General features: G+C 35.6%; 1 protein-coding gene across 1 annotated transcript in view; it reads left to right on the top strand.

The window, feature by feature from the left end:
- Nucleotides 1-20,198, top strand: part of LOC137760735 (centrosomal protein of 78 kDa-like) — a 40,736-nt gene that overhangs the window by 9,389 nt on the left and 11,149 nt on the right. Inside the window, 10 exon segments of the mRNA XM_068537638.1 lie at nucleotides 187-290; nucleotides 2,306-2,480; nucleotides 9,531-9,644; nucleotides 11,411-11,475; nucleotides 11,769-11,787; nucleotides 11,790-11,879; nucleotides 15,394-15,529; nucleotides 16,718-16,734; nucleotides 16,737-16,766; nucleotides 18,187-18,324. Coding sequence (XP_068393739.1) covers nucleotides 187-290; nucleotides 2,306-2,480; nucleotides 9,531-9,644; nucleotides 11,411-11,475; nucleotides 11,769-11,787; nucleotides 11,790-11,879; nucleotides 15,394-15,529; nucleotides 16,718-16,734; nucleotides 16,737-16,766; nucleotides 18,187-18,324 — 888 coding nt within the window.

Below are 20,198 nucleotides of genomic sequence, written 5' to 3'. Positions count from 1 at the left end.
TTACTGACAAGTTTTAGAATGCATCTGTTCATCAATTACCTGTTTGGGAAGATTGTAGTTAATGATTTTAAGAATGTGGCTATAAACTTCCAATTGACCTAAGAAAAGCAAATAAGTTAAGACTGACAAATGTATAGGCTTTTCATCTTATTGTGCGTGTAGTTTTTTTTTTTTTTTTCCTTTCAGTTATTTGTCAAGGTATAAGGAACTCTATCACTCTTAAGACAGTAGACTTCACGGGCTATAATCTGAAATGGCAGGGAGCAGATCACAAGGTCAAGATCTTAAAGGTGATTTTATGTTTAAACTTCCATGAAAACATATGTGATTGAAGCACATTAACATATTGATACAATTGGCAGTTAATTTTTGTCTTTTAATACATGTGAGTGCAGCTTTCATTTTGTTGAAAGAATATGACCAGTTTTCAGTTTGGGATTCTACCATTTAGTAAAGATAGTCCACTTAATTTTAGAAATAAGAGATTTAATATATAATACATAATAATACTTTTATGTATTTTTAGTTACTGAAAACTTTGATTGTGATACTGTGAAGAGAGTATGCCATTATAGTCTTCAAGACTTAAATGAATCAAGTGTTTATTAGCTGCTGTAGTTTATAAAGTCATAAAAATCACTACATCAGCAATTTGTAAATACAGTTTTTAAAATAATGCCTTAACAACTTTACAGTGGTTATAATGACTGTATTTAGGCCTAAAGTTATTTAATAATTTGACATGAAGCCTTTTTAATAGTTTGATGGTGCAGATCAGGGATAGGTAAACTATGGCTGGTGGGCCAGATCCAGCCCGTCGCCTGGTTTTGTAAAGAAAGTGTTTTTGGAACATAGTCGCACCCATTGTTTACATGGTAGTTGTGGCTACTTCCACCCTACACCAGTGGGGCAGAGTAGTTACACCAGAAACTGTAAAACCCAGAAAGCTGGAAATGTTTAGATTTAGATTTGAAAAATTGAAAAATTATTTGAGCCTATACAGGGCAAGTCCATTAACCCCTGGGGTAGAAAACAGTCAAGAACTTGGGTGCCAAAGCCAAATGGCCTAGGTTCAAATTCCCTTTCTCCCTTTTCATAGCATTTGAACATGGGCAAATCACTTAACGTCTATGCCTCATTATGAGGTTTAAATGAACTCATTTGTATAAATAGTGCCTGGCACATACTAAGCACTGTGTAAGTGATTGGTGTTATTTCTGCTTGGAGCTTTTATAAGTTATTGTTAATAGAAAAATGACACTAATGATTTTCCTTTTAGAGTATCAAAGGCACTTTGAGTCTTTTATTTTTTCAAGAATGTAATAAGACTTTTTCCATTTAAAGTCAGTTTTCCCTGTTACCCAAATTTATTTTATGAATATAAAGAATTGAATGTCTTTAAGACAAGACTTGTGGTTAAATGTCAAACCATTATTTTCCCAAGGCACATCAAACTGGCTCTGCATAGTCCAGGCCTCTAAAGTTTGTGTGCATACCCTAGGTAGCATGTGAGATCCATTTTGTAATTATAGTTTTTAAAATAATGCTTGGGACTTCCCTGGCGGTCCAGCAGTTAAGACTCTGCGCTCCCAATGAAGGGGGCCTGGGTTCGATCCCTGCTCAAGGAACTAGATCCCACGTGCCTGCCGTAACTAAGAGCCCACATGCCACAACTAAAAGATCCGGCATGCTGCAACTAAAGACCCGGCACAGCCAAACAAACAAATAAACAAATAAATACATATTTTTTAAAAATAAATAAAATAATGCCTTAGGAGTTAGGAAAAGAAAATATTAGAACCTATTTAGCTTTGTATCATTTAAAAAATATCTGTGTAGTTTATAATGTACATACATTATATGTATAGAACTTCATATATATAATTTGTTAAAAAATAAGATGTATATTAAAAAGTTTTCTTATGGGTTGCCCAGTCAGGTGTTTGGAGACCATTGGAGGACAGAATGATGAAATTTAGAGCCTCAGCAATGATAGAATTTAGAACCAGTTCCCTGACTTAGAAGATAAGAAAAATAATTCATAGACTGTAATTGAGTTGTCCAACTTTACATAACTGTTCAAAAGCAGGTCATCCAGTGGCTGGAATCTAATCACTGACCAACTAGAATCTGGGTCACTGGACTCATAAACCAGAACTGACTGTTTAATTTCTCAGTTTGATTCTCCTGGCATATATGCTTGATATGTGTGTGTGTAAATCTCTGACATAATAAGCCATACTCAGTAGGCACACCCTGTTTCCTTATTCAAGCACCGTAATTTCATCCCATTAAATCTTTGAAGTATCAGACTACCAGAAGGCATGAAGAAACCTGGGCTGAGAGTCTTTGTTCCAGGAGACCTGATCTTGACTGTATGGCTGATTTGAGGCGCATCACTCTGAATTGCAGCACGCTCATTGGTGACCTGGGTGCAAGTGCTTTGGCAGAATCTCTTAGTGAAGATTTGTGGCTCAGAGGTAAATTCTAAAATTGAAAATATTGAATTTTTAATATGATATATGCTTAGCTTTTGGCATGATACTATTGTGATAGGATTTTTTTAAAGCCTCATTTTACTGATAGCTTTTATTTTGCTTTTAAACTTTCTCTAAGAGTTGCATATATTCTTTACAGAAAATACAGAGTAACAAGAGAACAATTACCTATAATCTTAATACCCAGACATAATCACTGTTCATTTTGGTGCATACACTTTCAGTCTTTTATTTTTCTATAAATATATTTGTACACTTAGGGATTACAAAAATAGAATTGTAGTATACTTGCTATTTCATATTCCTGCTTTTTTCACTTAATGATGTATCATGTAGTATTCCATCATATTGATGTCCCATAGTTTAATCAATTCTTTGCAATTAGATTTAGACAGTTTGCTTTTCCCTGTCAGAAACAATGTGAATACGTTTTATATACGTCTCTGTGTCCATTGGGATTACTTCTGTAGAATAAGGTCCTAGAAGTGGAATGACTAAGTGTGACATATTTTTAAGACTTTTTTTTTTAATACTGCAAGTTCTTATTAGTCATCAATTTTATACACATCAGTGTATACATGTCAATCCCAATCGCCCAATTCAGCACAGCACCATCCCCACCCCACCGCGGTTTTCCCCCCTTGGTGTCCATACGTTTGTTCTCTACATCTGTGTCTCAACTTCTGCCCTGCAAACTGGTTTATCTGTACCATTTTTCTAGGTTCCACATGCATGTGTTAATATACGATATTTGTTTTTCTCTTTCTGACTTACTTCACTCTGTATGACAGTCTGTAGATCCATCCACGTCTCAACAAATGACTCGATTTCGTTCCGTTGTATGGCTGAGTAATATTCCATTGTATATATGTACCACATCTTCTTTATCCATTCGTCTCTCAATGGGCATTTAGGTTGCTTCCATGCCCTGGCTATTGTAAATAGCACTGCAATGAACATTGGGGTGCATGTGTCTTTTTGAATTATGGTTTTCTCTGGGTATATGCGCAGTAGTGGGATTGCTGGATCATATGGTAATTCTATATTTAGTTTTTTAAGGAACCTCCATACTGTTCTCCATAGTGGCTGTATCAATTTACATCCCCACCAACAGTGCAAGACGGTTCCCTTTCGTCCACACCCTCTCCAGCATTTGTTGTTTGTAGATTTTCTGATGATGCCCATTCTAACTGGTGTGAGGTGATACCTCATTGTAGTTTTGATTTGCATTTCTCTAATAATTAGTGATGTTGAGCCGCTTTTCATGTGCTTCTTGGCCATCTGTATGTCTTCTTTGGAGAAATGTCTATTTAGGTCTTCTGCCCATTTTTGGATTGGGTTGTTTGTTTCTTTAATATTGAGCTGCATAAGCTGTTTATCTATTTTGGAGATTAATCCTTTGTCCGTTGATTCATTTGCGAATATTTTCTCCCATTCTGAGGGTCGTCTTTTCGTCTTGTTTATGGTTTCCTTTGCTGTGCAAAAGCTTTGAAGTTTCATTAGGTCCCATTTGTTTATTTTTGTTTTTATTTCCATTACTCTAGGAGGTGGATCAAAAAAGATCTTGCTGTGATTTATGTCAAAGAGTGTTCTTCCTATGTTTTCCTCTAAGAGTTTTATAGTGTCCGGTCTTACATTTAGGTCTCGAATCCATTTGGAGTTTATTTTTGTGTATGGTGTTAGGGAGTGTTCTAATTTCATTCTTTTACATGTAGCTGTCCAGTTTTCCCAACACCACTTATTGAAGAGACTGTCTTTTCTCCATTGTCTATCTTTGCCTCCTTTGTCATAGATTAGTTGACCATAGGTGTGTGGGTTTATCTCTGGGCTTTCTATCTTGTTTCATTGATCTATGTTTCTGTTTTTGTGCCAGTACAATATTGTCTTGACTACTGTAGCTTTGTAGTATAGTCTGAAGTCAGGGAGTCTGATTCCTCCAGCTCTGTTTTTTTCCCTCAAGACTGCTTTGGCTCTTCGGGGTCTTTTGTGTCTCCATACAAATCTTAAGATTATTTGTTTTAGTTCTGTAAAAAATGCCATTGGTCATTTGATAGGGATTGCATTGAATCTGTAGATTGCTTTGGGTAGTATAGTCATTTTCACGATATTGATTCTTCCAATCCAAGAATTTGGTGTATCTCTCCATCTGTTGGTATCATCTTTAATTTGTTTCATCAGTGTCTTATAGTTTTCTGCATACAGATCTTTTGTCTCCTTAGGTAGGTTTATTCCTAGGTATTTTATTCTTTTGGTTGCAGTGGTAAATGAGAGTGTTTCCATTATTGCTCTTTCAGATTTTTCATCATTAGTGTATAGGAATGCAAGAGATTTCTGTGCATTAATTTTGTATCCTGCAACTTTACCAAATTCATTGATTAGCTCTAGTAGTTTTCTGGTGGCATCTTTAGGATTCTCTATGTATAGTATCATGTCATCTGCAAACAGTGACAGTTTTACTTCTTCTTTTCCAATTTGTATTCCTTTTATTTCTTTTTCTTCTCTGATTGCCGTGGCTAGGACTTCCAAAACTATGTTGAATAATAGTGGTGAGAGTGGACATCCTTGTCTCGTTCCTGATCTTAGAGGAAATGCTTTCAGTTTTTCATCATTGAGAATGATGTTTGCTGTGGGTTTGTCGTATATGTCCTTTATTATGTTGAGGTAGGTTCCCTCTATACCCACTTTCTGGAGAGTTTTTATCATAAATGGGTGTTGAATTTTGGCAGAAGCTTTTTCTGAATCTATTGAGATGATCATATGGTTTTTATTCTTCAATTTGTTAATATGGTGTATCCCATTGATTGATTTGCGTATATTGAAGAATCCTTGCATCCCTGGCATAAATCCCATTTGATCATGGTGTATGATCCTTTTAATGTGTTGTTGGATTCTGTTTGCTAGTATTTTGTTGAGGATTTTTGCATCTATATTCATCAGTGATATTGGTCTGTAATTTTCTTTTTTTGTAGTATCTTTGTCTGGTTTTGATATCAGGGTGATGGTGGCCTCATAGAATGAGTTTGGGAGTGTTCCTTCCTCTGCAATTTTTTGGAAGAGTTTGAGAAGGATGGGTGTTAGCCCTTCTCTAAATGTTTGATAGAATTCACCTGTGAAGCCATCTGGTCCTGCACTTTTGTTTGTTGGAAGATTTTTAATCACAGTTTCAATTTCATTCCTTGTGATTGGTCTGTTCATATTTTCTGTTTCTTCCTGGTTCAGTCTTGGAAGGTTATACCTTTCTAAGAATTTGTCCATTTCTTCCAGGTTGTCCATTTTATTGGCATAAAGTTGCTTGTAGTAGTCTCTTAGGATGCTCTGTATTTCTGCAGTGTCTATTGTAACTTCTCCTTTTTCATTTCTAATTTTATTGATTTGAGTCCTCTCCCTCTTTTTCTTGATGAGTCTGGCTAATGGTTTATCAATTTTGTTTATCTTCTCAAAGAACCAGCTTTTAGTTTTATTGATCTTTGCTATTGTTTTCTTTGTTTCTATTTCACTTATTTCTGCTCTGATCTTTATGATTTCTTTCCTCCTGCTAACTTTGGGTTTTGTTTGTTCTTCTTTCTCTAGTTCCTTTAGGTGGAAGGTTAGATTGTTTACTTGAGATTTTTCTTGTTTCTTGAGGTAGGCTTGTATAGCTATAAACTTCCCTCTTAGAACTGCTTTTGCTGCATCCCGTAGGTTTTGGATCGTCGTGTTTTCATTGTCATTTGTCTCTAGGTATTTTTTGATTTCCTCTTTGATTTCTGCAGTGATCTCTTGGTTATTTAGTAAAGTATTGTTTAGCCTCCATGTGTTTGTGTGTGTTACGTTTTTTTTCCCCTGTAATTGATTTCTAATCTTATAGTGCTGTAGTCAGAAAAGATGCTTGATATGATTTCAATTTTCTTAACTTTACTGAGGCTTGATTTGTGACCCAAGATGTGATCTATCCTGGAGAGTGTTCCGTGCGCACTTGAGTAGAAAGTTTAATCTGCAGTTTTTGGATGGAATCTCCTATAAATATCAGTTAAATCTATCTGGTCTATTGTGTCATTTAGAGCTTCTGTTTCCTTATTTATTTTCATTTTGGATGATCTGTCCATTGGTGTAAGTGAGGTGTTAAAGTCCCCCACTATTATTGTGTTACTGTCGATTTCCTCTGTTATAGCTTTTAGCAGTTGCCTTATGTATTGAGGTGCTCCTATGTTGGGTGCATATATATTTATAATTGTTATATCTTCTTCTTGGATTGATCCCTCGATCATTATGTAGTGTCCTTCCTTGTCTCTTGTAACATTCTTTATTTTAAAGTCTATTTTATGTGATATGGGTATAGCTACTCCAGCTTTCTTTTGATTTCCATTTGCATGGACTATCTTTTTCCATCCCCTCACTTTCAGTCTGTATGTGTCCCTAGGTCTGAAGTGGGTCTCTTGTAAACAGCATATTTTTGTGTCTTGTTTTTGTATCCATTCAGCAAGCCTGTGTCTTTTGGTTGGAGCATTTAATCCATTCACGTTTAAGGTAATTATCGATATGCATGTTCCTATGACCATTTTCTTAATTGTTTTGGGTTTGTTTTTGTAGATCCTTTTCTTCTCTTGTGTTTGCCACTTAGAGAAGTTCCTGTAGCGTTTGTTGTAGAGCTGGTTTGGTGGTGCTGAATTCTCTTAGCTTTTGCTTGTCTGTAAAGCTTTTGATTTCTGCATCGAATCTGAATGAGATCCTTGCCCGGTAGAGTAATCTTGGTTGTAGGTTCCTCCCTTTCATCACTTTAAGTATATCATGCCACTCCCTTCTGGCTTGTAGAGTTTCTGCTGAGAAATCAGCTGTTAACCTTAAGGGAGTTCCCTTGTATGTTTTTTGTCGTTTTTCCCTCGCTGCTTTCAGTAATTTTTCTTTGTCTTTAATTTTTGCCAGTTTGATTACTATGTGTCTCAGCGTTTTAATCCTTGGGTTTATCCTGTATGGGACTTGCTGCGCTTCCTGGACTTGGGTGGCTATTTCCTTTCCCATGCTAGGGAAGTTTTCGACTATAATCTCTTCAAATATTTTCTCTGGTCCTTTCTGTCTCTCTTCTCCTTCTGGGACCCCTAATGCGAATGTTGTTGCATTTAATGTTGTCCCAGAGATCTCTTAGGCTGTCTTCATTTCTTTTCATTCTTTTTTCTTTAGTCTGTTCTGCAGCAGTGAATTCCACCCTTCTGTCTTCCAGGTCAGTTATCCGTTCTTCTGCCTCAGTTATTCTGCTATTGATTCCTTCTAGTATTGGTTTCATTTCAGTTATTGTATTGTTCAGCTCTGTTTGTTTGTTCTTTAATTCTTCTAGGTCTTTGTTAAACATTTCTTGCATCTTCTCGATCTTTGCCTCTATTGTTTTTCCGAGGTCCTGGATCATCTTCACTATCATTATTCTGAATTCTTTTTCTGGAAGTTTGCCTATCTCCATTTCATTGTGTTGTTTTTCAGGGGTTTTAGCTTGTTCCTTCATCTGGTACCTAGCCCTCTGCCTTTTCATCTTTTCTATCTTTCTGTGAATGTGGTTTTTGTTCCACAGGCTGCAGGATTGTAGTTCTTCTTGCTTCTGCCTTTTTAAGACTTTTGATGCACATTGCCAAATTACCATCCAGAAATGCTATGCCAATTTGTAGTCCACCGCAACAGTGGATGTGAAGCCTGCCTCACACAAACACTGGCTTGTAGCACTTTTAAAAAAGTGTAAAACTACAAAAGTGAGTACCTCTCCCTTTTTCATGCAAGTGGGATTACTCCAAATGCCATAACTTTTTTCAGTTAATTTAGTGTGAGCATCTTAGCAAGTCAGTAAATTTGCATCTACTGCATGATTTTTTGTGACTGTTCAATGTTCCATTATATGAATATGCCACAGTACACATAGCTTATCCATTCTTGTATATAAGCTATGTCCAGTTTTTCAGTTCCAAATAGTATTCTGATATGTATCCTTGCCTATATCTCTGACTATTTCTTTTGGTTAAATACTTAGAAAGAGAGTTGTTGGATCAAAAGGGTGTACACATTTTAAAGGCTTGGCTTAATCTGATAGGAGAATAACCACATTTTGTTTTATTTTGTATTCATTTGATTTACTGGTGGGTTTACTGGCTGTTTGTATTAATTTGGCTACTTGGTTAATTATACCCTGTGTCCATTCTTCTGTAGTGAGAGTTTGTAACGGTTGTATCCTATCCTGTCAAATCCATATTTCTGACTTTTGATTTCTGTGTGTCGTGGGGTGTTGAAAGACTCCAGTTATTTTAATGTGATGGTCCACACAACACTTTAAAAAATGACTCATGATAGTTGCCTTTCATGTAATATGTTTTAATACCTGTGCTTTTGTGATGATCCCTTTTGTTTAAATGAGTAGGTTGTTCCACCTCAGAACTACTAAAATTAATGATCATTTGTTCTAGTTTTTGTCTGACCTTTTACTGAGAGAGTTCTTGACCATCATACTTTCATGATAGGTTTTTAGTATGTATTGTGTATTCACACATTGTTAGAATTTGTTATTATTTGTATCCTCTTAGACTTGTCTTTTTTGTACTAAACTAACAGTTATTACATTTCTTCTCTTTCGTTTTCCCCTTTTAACTAGTTTCAAGTGTGATTTGAAGCTCATGATCATGATCAAAAGAATGCAGTGCATTTCTGAGCTCCACCAGTTTTTGCTTGTGAGGTTTACATGCCACTGCCGCCCTTCCTAATTATGAACTGAGATTCATTTTGTGATGTTTTTTGCTCATAGGTTATATACAATTATGTTTCAGTTCTATAATTGTAAAATATGTTGGATGATTTATTGGTACTAAAGGCAGGGTTATCATTGCACATCCAAAAAGAGGTTTTAGATTGGATTATGCATTGTGTGTGTGCATATACGTTTCTGTTTTTTTCCATACCCAAAATTACAAACCTGCCATGGCTGGTCTTGTGCAGGGCTCTTCCACACGTGAGAAAATGAGTGTTGTCTATATGTGAAATCCGTATAGACTTCGCAAGTGACCTTTTGTCTTTCATCGAAAACACTTGACCTGCAGCAGTGTGGCCTCAGCAGTGAAGGAGTAAAGGCTTTACTAAAGGCCCTTGAAACCAACAGAACTCTGGTCATTCTGGATATAAGAAAAAATCCACTTGTTGGTATGTGGTCACTTTTTTTTTTTTTTAATTGATGAACACATAGCAAAACAAAAAGAGTTTGTCCACGTATTGACAGTTTTTAAAACTTAATGTGTTTAACTTTCCTCATCGTATACAGTTGTCCCTTGAACAACGTGGGGGTCAGGGGTGCCGACCCCTACGCAGTTGAAAATCTGGGTATAAGTTTATAGTCAGTGGTTCTGCATCTGTGGATTCAACCAACCTTGGATCGTGTAGGACGATAGTACATAGTTATTGAAAAATATCCGTGTGTCAATGGACCCACGAGGTTCAAACCCATGTTGTTCAAGCGTCAACTGTACTTTTCTAATGTTGCACTTCCCTTATGTTTTTAGCAGATAATGTACTAATTAAAGGGAGTTATACCTTTAAATTGTTCTTATCTCTACTCTGAATAGAGGTGAGCCTAGATACTAAGCCTGCTTCCACCAAGAGCATTATTTCCTTCTCGTGCAACCTGTGACTTCTTGCAAGGAGTACTTTATTCATTTGTCAGTTTCACAAGTAATTTTTTTAATACCTTCTGTGTGCCAGATACGGCTCAGGCACTAGGGATAAAGCAGTGACCCAGACAGGCAAAAGTCTTGCCCTCATGGAGCTTACATTCTAGTGAAGGAGTTCAGATAGAAATGAGTAAACAGATAAGTAATATAATTTTAGATAGTAGGAAGTGCAAAGATATCTTAATGTAAGGAGAGTGGGGGGGGGGAGCAGGTAGGACTCCATTGGATAGGTTTGTTAGGGGACAGCTTCACTGGAGAAGTGGCATTTGAATAGAGACCTGAATGAAGAGAGGAGCAAGCCATGGAAGATCTGGGGTAAGCACATTTCAGGACAAGGAGGCAATGCGTATGCAGGCATGTAGGCGGGTGGAGTATTTAAGGAAAAGCAAGGAGGCCAACGTGGCCAGAGTACTGAGTGAAGAAGAGTGTGGTATGACATGAGTTCAAGGAGCTAGCCAGGGGTCTGCTCTTGTAAAGTCTTGAAGGCCAGAGTAAAGATGTGGATTATTCTAAATGAGTAGAGGGTTTTGAACTGGAAAAAGGCATGATCCAAATAGTATCTGAATAAGATGACCTGGTATAGAGAATAGACTCGGGGTTGGGGGGGGGATAAAGAAGAGAAACAGGGAGACCAGTTAGTAGACTGTCACAGTGGTCCAAATAAGAGATGTTTATGGCTTAGCTTAGGTTGGAAGTTTGGAGCAAGTGAAAAGTGGTTGAATTCAGGTTGTGTTTTGAGAGTGTAGCTAACAAGAATTGTGGATAGATTAGATGTGAGGTATGAAGGAAATAGTAACAAGGAGACAAGTCATTGATGATTATGTGTGCAACTGGGTAGTATCACTTAGAAAAAGGGGGCTGATGGGAGGAGCAGCTTTTGAGGGAATATCAGGACTTTGGTTTGATATCTTAGATGCCCTTTAGGTATCTAAGTGTCTGGACAGTGCTCAGACTGTACTTTCTATCCAGAGGTATCCAAAGCCACTTTAGATGCAAAATGTTTAAAGTTGACCTTTGCTGCTGCCAAAATAGTAGCCACTGGGGGCAGTCTGCAAGATGGCATCGTAGGTTTCTGAGGAAGAAATTAGAATACACAAAGGGGGAAATAAGTGTATAATTACATAATGAAGATTTCATGTTTAATTTTATGGGAAAAGCAATAATTAGTTGGCTTTTGGTTTTAAATGGAAATAGCCACTCATTGGGAAATAATTACTCTAATTTCAATTTATTTTACTTTAGATCATTCTGTGATGAAAGCAGTTATCAAAAAAGGTCTCCAGAATGGAAGGAGTGCCAAGTCAGAGGTATATAACGTGTTTTAGTTCTCTCAGAAGAATTTCTCTTTAATGGCTTGTTGTTTTTCTTTCTTTCTTAAAAGAAAATTATCAAGGTACTTTCTGCCATCTTAAAACTAAGTTTTTAGTCAAATCAAATGGCTTTTCTGTTTTTGAAAATATTGTGTGATGCTTTAATTTAGGTTCCCAGAAATGCAGATTGAAAACCTTTTATTAACTTAAAGTATCTTAATTTCCAATTAAGATCAAACCCTCATAAGTTACCTGTAACTGAAATGGCATATTTATCATTTCTGTCTCAGTACTAGTGGATAACTTCTCCATCGTGAAGGAACCATCCAAAGCTGCTAGACAGCAAAAGAAAACTATAATTTTGGGAAGTGGTTGAAAAGGAAAAGTTACTATTAGAATTGGTAACTCTTTCTTGTTTTTAATGCTACTAGAACTTACACCCCTTATGTTTTCCGGTGTGCTAAAATTAAAACAGCCAATATTAACCGCATGCATATTAGGAGGCCTAGAATTATTTTGATACTTATGAGAATTTATAGAATATAGATATAATAAATGAATTTAAAGAGATGTTAATATTAACCATATTAACCAACACTATTGTTTGAATTTCATAAAAAGTTCGTTATTTTGAAAATATTTCCTGGTTGATGATTACTTCTGATACTTTGCAATTGAAACTTGGGGTGCACTTTGATGATAATTTTAGTAGTGGTGCTTTTGAGGGATGATTTTTTTTTTTTATATGAAGAATTACCTTTTGTGCTATACGAAACAAAATTTCTTCCCAGTTCCAACGTTCCCATTGTTCCCTGCTTCTTTTTTAGGAATTCTTACCTAAATTTTTGAATCAGATAATATCTTGTTTCTCTCAATGATAAAAAAAACTTGAAATATGTATTACCCTTATAAAAGACTTCTACAGACAAGTTTATTGACCTAGATGGGACATTTTAGAAAAACATTTTCTAAATGTTTACTGTAATGTATATTTAAATTTCCAAATGATAGTTAACCAAGGATTTTACAACTAAGCCTAGAATTTTGTTACCAAATGTAATAAAAAGCTTTTAAAACCCTCTAACAATCAATGGTATAAGTTTCACATTCTCCTGAATATATAAATTTGGTATACTTCACTTCTACTTATAACGTTTGTATTGTTTCTAAGAGACCTTAACTTTTAATTTTCTGGAACATATTATCGTTAGTCACAAATAGTCTTTTTTTTTTTTTTTTTTGGTGATAAGAATGAATAGCAGGAGCAGCATTTGTTAAACCAAATCTAATATGAAACTGACTCTTTCTTGTGAGTAAATTTGAATTTTGAAATAGTAAAACAATAAGGTTTAATATAAAGCAAAATAAATTTTTTATGTTTATGATCTGCCAATTTCCCAGAAAAAGTTTTGTGGTGACTTTAGTTATATACCAGATATATTAAAATCACCAATGGATAGCACATATTTTACTCAGGTGCCATCTGAAAGTTTTAAAAATTTGTTGACATAATATCACTGAACTGTCCACTTTAAAATGGTTGAAATGATAAATTTTCTGTTTTGTGTATTTTACCACAATTTTTTTAAAATGTGTTGTTTCAAGATTTTTAGGTTTTATAAAGGTATTGTATTAGCATAACAATGAAAAATTTAAAAGACCATGTCTAATCTCATTATCCTATCAAGCATTGTTTACATTTTTATTTTCTCTTCCTGTTGTCTATAAACATAATTCCACATAGCTTCAATATAATTTGCCATTCTTATCTTTTCATACTAAATTTACATTTTATGATTCGTAGCTATACTTTTTAACATTGGATTCAGAAGATTTCATTGAGTTGGTCCAGTTTTTAAATTGGTGAAACATTGGAAATAACCTAAAACAAACTATTGTAAACATCTTCATAAATACAACTTTTCTTTTTCTTCTTAAAGATGTATGTTTTTGATTCTCCATTAATCAACTTGCTTGGACAATAGTGTATTAAATAGAAGTTGTTAAGAGTGTTTATGAAGTCAAAAAAAAAGCTTATGATTTATCTGCCAATTGTTATTTCAAGACAGTGATATTTTAATAATCAAATAGTACATACAAAGAAGTTAAGATTTGTGGTATTACACTAATTACATATTATCATTAAAAATTTATATGATATGTAAAGCATTCTTACAATAGCTAAGTTGCCTTTTGCTATAATATTAGAAATGGAAATATATATAAATAAAACATGTATATGTAAAACATATTAGGAATTCTGTAATATTAGTACCTGGTGGTATATAATACGGCATCATGGAATGAGAATAAAACAATTAAAAATTTTTTTTTATTTAGCGTGATTAAAAAAAGTGGACATGTAACTGAAGTATACAAGCTCATTGAGCTATTTTAAGAGTAATTTTATTTCTTGGGCTATTTTTTGTATTTGCCTCAGTTATTTGGAGACATAGAGGTAAGCCAAATCAATAGCTGGGTATATACTTAGATCCAGGTGAGTATAGGGGTAACATAATGGTGTGAATTGTGTCACATTTATATTGTAATTATGTATGCCTAAAAAAGATGGGAACTTTTATTAGAAATTTTTTTTATCTCCTAACACGAAAAGTGTAATTAAAAGAAATTTTAATACAAATGTATTTGCATTAGTTTCTGAAAGTAAAGGAAGGGTATACACATACAAACCACATGCATACAGACATTTTTTTGGGAGGGTAATTAAGTTAAAAAACAAAATAAAATAGCACAAAATGAACTGAGCTCCTATATATTTTTAAGAGGCATGTTAAATGACACAGGATCATGTGGTGATTATCAATAAGCTACACTCTATGAAATAGTTATCCTATATTACCACATACACTCCATCCTAATGCTGCTAAAATGTAGTAGAAAGCAGCAGCATAGCACAGGGAGATCAGCTCGTTGCTTTGCGATGACATAGAGGGGTGGGATAGGGAGGGTGGGAGGGAGGTTCAAGAGGGGGGGGATATGGGGACATGTGTATGCATATGGCTGATTCGCTTTGTTGTGCAACAGAAACTAACGCAGAATTGTGAAGCAATTATACTCCAATAAAGATCTATTAAAATAAATAAATTAAATAACATGAAATATAGTAGATTTGAAGGATAAATATAACCATTTTAACCTATGATGTTTGTTTTCAGTAAATTCAAATTAAATATTTAAATGTGAATTTTAATATATGGCTTGTTCTAAATAAAATATTAACACATAGGTCTAGTTTTTGCAACCAAATATTTCATATAAAGATACTTGCCTCTTTACTACTGAAATATAGGATAAGTCTCCACATTTCACTCTTTTATCCAGTGGGTTTCAGTTGTTTTTCTGTGTGTTTTCTATATGAAATCAAAGGAGCAGTGAAGGTTGACAGGCTTATAGGAGAGTAACATTGACTCACCTACCACCCAGCAACTTGCAGTCTTATAACTTTTATTGTTTTTACATAGAAAAATTCATCTTAAATTGAAATTTTGGTCTAATTCTGAAGATTCTGTTTGGCAGAAGTCATGGGTATACCTGTGTTTCGCTATCCTTGAGATTCAGAAATGCCAAAGGTGTTCTAAGATTCAATAAACTTGAGTGTTTCTGTATGATACATAAAATGTATCATACTTTGGGATATTTAAAAAATTTATTTTTCCATTTCTGCACATCTCAATACTTTTCTTTTAGTTAAAATAACTTGTTACTGTAGAGAACTTATATTTTTAAAAAATGCTGGCTTATGTAAAACCTTTTTACAAAACGATCCTTTTTTTAATGGCCTTGGCATCATTGTACAGTGCCTGTTTGATTCCTTTCAAACTGTACACGTTTGAGAGTTGCTCTGTAGACCTTTGGTGCATCTTGATTCCTTCTTTCGTGCTTTGTCAAACATAGAACTGGCTACAAAGAAACCTGTAAGTAACGGAAGGAAACACTCTGCTGGTAAAGAATGTTATGGTCCTGAACCTCTACCACCTGGTGTATCTGGTTTCCTGCCGTGGCGTACTGCAGAACGTGCAAAAAGCAACAGGTAATATGTTTGCATTCCCTGTCTTTACAGTCGTTCAGATTTCTTTATTTTGGAACTTCTATTACGTGGGCGGTCTCTGGTGCTTTCTACAGAGATAAAAAGATAACTCACACATGGCTTCTGCCTAATGAGCCCTCTAAGGAAGAAAAACAAAAAGTAATTGGGAGTTTCAAGTTGTTTCTCAAGTGTCACAACAGAGGTAACCCCGTGGGAGTCATGAGGAGACTAAAATTATCTCCAATTGTGCAGGTGAGAAAAGTTTCACTAAAGGCAGGTGTAGTTGAGCCAAGCCCTACAGCACAGAAGTAGGAATTTGGATATGTACGAATGGGAAAAAGATATTTTAGACATGGGAAGTAGTTTAATGCAGAATGGATGAGAAATCTGCATTAGACCTATTCTAAATCAACTGGCTTATTAACTCAGTAAATCAGATTTAGTGAGTCAAGCTAGCTTTAGCTGATTACTTATCCAAGGGATAGCTGTTCATAGTAATTTTTGTCATAGAACAGTAAATAAAATTGTTGAATTATAGCTTTAGACTTGCTAAGTGAAATAGATTGCTCTAGATGATTTTCAAGTGACTTACTTGGTAGTATTCATGAAATTGGAGGTTAACAATTGCTTAAGAAAACAAAGAGAATTGATTTTAAATAGTACTTGAAGGAGTTACTGTGTAAAGTATCTGTTCAGTAGCTCATGTTAAATGGATGTTTATAATCCCTGTTGGACAACCAACTAATTTTTTGCAAATGGTAATGTGAATTGCTGTTGCATAAACTATAGTGTTGAATCCCCAGTCTTGGCACTTGAGTTTAACAACTCTGTGGTTTCCTATCTTCTTGGTGAGACACTTAATCTCAGGTCCATCCTCCTCACACAGAGTGGTAAATTAGAGAACGATTAATATCACCATTTAAAGAAGTGAGACTGAACTCTCAACCATCCTGAACATAGGAACTGAAGGGGCCTCTTAGCAGTTCAGAGAGTTATCACCAAGCCAGTCGGCTGAATTCTGTTCAGTTTTCTCTGTAGCAGAGCCCTCCAGGTCCTTCTTTTGAGCTTATTTATTTTTATACACAATTCTGTATGGATACTGTACGTAATACTAAATAGTTGTATTAACTGGATTTAACTGGTGATGTATTTACATCAAGATCTAACTTGGTTTTGTTGATATCCTTTTAGGGGCTTTCCATTCATCAAACTCGTGATGTATGTAATCAGGTGCAGGTACGTAGCTATCATATTTATGACATGTAGGGGTCGAATTGGGAAAGGTGGGTGGTCATTCTTTTTGCTTTTTAAACTGACAGAGCCTTACAAGAAGCATTTCCCTCTCTGAAGTAAATCCATGTAAAACTTGTCTGGTTGCTCTCCCAATGCAACTGTGTAGTTGTGTGGATTTCGCACACAACTGGCAGCCTTGTGGTTATGTCTGTAAACAAGGAAGCGTGTTCTTCAGTCCGCAAATCAGCTGTTACCCAGTGAAACGAACTTGACTGCCATTTCTGACCCCTCACATGGAGCTGTCATACTCAAGAACGTTCATAGGTTTTCAAGAAATGTTGTTTGCAGGCTATATGTACAATTTCCTGATCTGAAAGCCAATATAAAGCAACATCTCCCAAACCTCTGCTCTGTCACCAAGGCCACACACATTCCCTCGCTTATGGCCTCATGGCAAGCTAATACTGTCAGTATCAGATTCTCCTTCCCAGTGGTCTTGGGAGACTGCATAGTTGCTCTGTGAAAGGCACCACTGCTGAGACTGAGAGAAGAGCACCTTGGGTGTCAGTCCTGCCCTTGCATGCCCAGAGGGAGGGGTGTGTGCCTCGTTCTCCTGTTGGGAATTTCCTATGCTGCAGGTTTGCTGCTTGTTGTGAAAATGATGTCCTAGTGACTTGTCTTCTGCATAGTTATATAATCCCAGCACACTTCTGTATGATCTGTAGACTTTTATGGGGTTGTGGCCAGGTCAGTTTTTAAATGTTTGGAAATGTCCTATGGAACAACATCGCAGTGGCAGTGACGCTTGACAGGAGAATTGTATTACTGTTACCCTAGTTTTGTCCTACGGGTGACGAGAAGATGAAATTTTTGATGGGTCAATTTTAGTTGTGTATGTGTATGTGATTTATTTTTTAAAATTCTAACGTCTGTTATTCACAGCTTAGATATGTTGACTTTCTGATTATTCATCAGTCCCTTTACTGATGTATTTTCCTCCGAAAAACTACATTTTCTTCCAGACTGTTTTTGTCTGATGGTAAAGAATACATTTTTCATTTGCAGTATAAAGTTGATCTGAGAAAAAATGTTTACCTTGGCTCTTCACTTGGCTTCTGTGAAAGAAACTTAATAAAATAATATGGGCAATTCCCATTACTAATCCTAACCATGTACAACAGAGGTCTGTACAGTAACATAGCAAAAATAAGTTACTGTACTTTTACTTAGTCATTGCCTGTTTTAGACTAAGGAGCAGTGAGAGATATTTATAAATAATGATACCTCAGATCACTTTTGTTAAATGTCCTCTAATATTTGGATATTTGGTATCTGGCTTGTGTTATCTTTTATACAATCTTGTCTTCTTTCTTTGCACTTCAGTTTAACAACTCGGTGGTTTCCTATCTTCTTCTTGTGACACTCAGGTCCATCAGAATTTCCTGTGACTGTGACAGTAGAGAGTCCTTCCTCCTCAGAAATCGAAGAGGTCGAAGATTCCTCAGAAAGTGTTCAGGAAGAGCCAGAGAAAATCAGTTTGAAACAAGAAGCATTGCAGGAAAGTTATCACTTTAAAGCTATAGAGGAGATTATTTTTCAAATGGAAGCCTGATTGCAACACTGCACAGCTTGAGTGAGGGTTCTGTTTTCTCCTCCCATCTGCATTGTATCCCCTTGAATGGTTCCTTAAGCTTAGACCAAGGTGAATGGTGGACATTTGAACTCTAAGAAATAAAAATCAAAACATGTCGTTAGTAATATAGTTTCCTTTCCTTAGAACCTTAGGATATTCGATTTAGGGAGAACCTTAGTGATCATAAGATAAAGAAATTGAGTTCTGAATGAATATAGTCAGCTGATTCAGTGCTCTTGTTTTGCAAATGAGAAAATTGACAGTTCTAGTTGAACTCTCTTTTTATAAGAGGAAAATATGGCCTCATTTTAAATAAAAGTAAGGTTGAAAAAAGTTTTGATGTTAATATTCTCCTTTCCTAAAATAAAAAACATCAAGAAGCTACATTATATTCCCTAATAAACCTGACATCTAATGTGATTCCATACTTTTGTTTGTATGGACAGAAAAGAAAAATTGATTTTCATAAGAAACTTTTGCACCTCAAAAATAATATATTTGTTTTATTTCAACTTTAATGCAGAGCTGAACATTTCTAGTAAATAAGGGAATACCATTTGGGGGAACCTTGTCTTTGTGCTACGAAGTCCATGTTTAATTTTTTAAAATTATTTAATATGATTCTCTTTTCGTATGAAACATGAAACTTGACAGGTTTCAGAACTAATTATCCCATTACTGTAGGACTATGGTAATTACTCTTTGATTTTCAAAAGAGAAAGTTAGATTTTTATGTTTTTAATTAAAATTAATGATAATATAGAGAAATTTTAAGAAAACTTAGAAAATTATGAAATGTAACAGTAGGAGAAATCTATAGTTCATGTAGAGTTACCCCCTTTCGTTTTATAAATGAGCACCTACAATTTGTAGCACATAAGTGGTTTCTTAGTAAATTGCAGAGTACAACAAGACCCTAGAGCATCTAAGCCGCATTCCTTGTCATTTTAGATGTGTTGTATTCATTTCCTTCATGAGTAGAACAGGAGATTGTATTTCTAAAAGCAGTGATAGACTGGGGAAGACCAAGAACTTTAAACACTGGGACCACAGAATAGCAGATTCAGAATGCACTGAGAACCCTTGCAGCTCTTCTCCGTTTTGACAAGACACTACAAGGATGGTATCAAAGTGTTTAAGTACATAAGCCAACAACAGTCAAGAGATTTCAACATAGTTTTGAAAGACAGAAGACAAGTGGAAGAGTGTGAAACTGAAGCAGTAGAACAGAGGAAAAGCATCACCTAGAATATGCACAGGGACCACCTGCAACTGAGGAGGATTCTGACCCCACCTGCAGAAGTAGCTTCATGCTTTGATGCACATGTAGGAGAGAGGGTGGAGTTAGTTAAAAGTGTGACTGAAATAGGGGAGCTCATTGAAGGGTTGTGTTTGGAGGAGTGGACTCCCAGCCCCACCCTCACGCTCCTGAAATGAGATGATTTCATTTTGAAAACAGTGAAACTGGGGAGAACTAGGGCAGCTAGTGTGAGTTTTTACACCCTAGAAAAGAGTGTTTTGGGGGGATCCTATTACAGTCACTCCCCACTTCTTCCTGCATAAGAAGCCAATCAATCGTTGACTTCAGGGAGCTTTCTGCGCTCATTCTTAAATAGAAAATAACTGTCATTTGCCTGATAGTTGAGTAAAGCTTACAACATGAGAGAGGGGGGAAAAAGAGTGAAAACACATCCTGGTAGGACCGGGGACAATTTAGGGAACAAAATAATTTAAGCAAAAACCCTAATTAGTATCCTGAGAGAGGTTTAAAAAGAGCTAGCAACTATAAAATAAGACTAGGGTGTT

Source organism: Eschrichtius robustus, chromosome 3, assembly GCF_028021215.1.
Source record: "Eschrichtius robustus isolate mEscRob2 chromosome 3, mEscRob2.pri, whole genome shotgun sequence".
NCBI classification, from domain to species: Eukaryota; Metazoa; Chordata; class Mammalia; order Artiodactyla; family Eschrichtiidae; genus Eschrichtius; species Eschrichtius robustus.
This window is presented reverse-complemented; position numbering and strand designations above follow the sequence as displayed.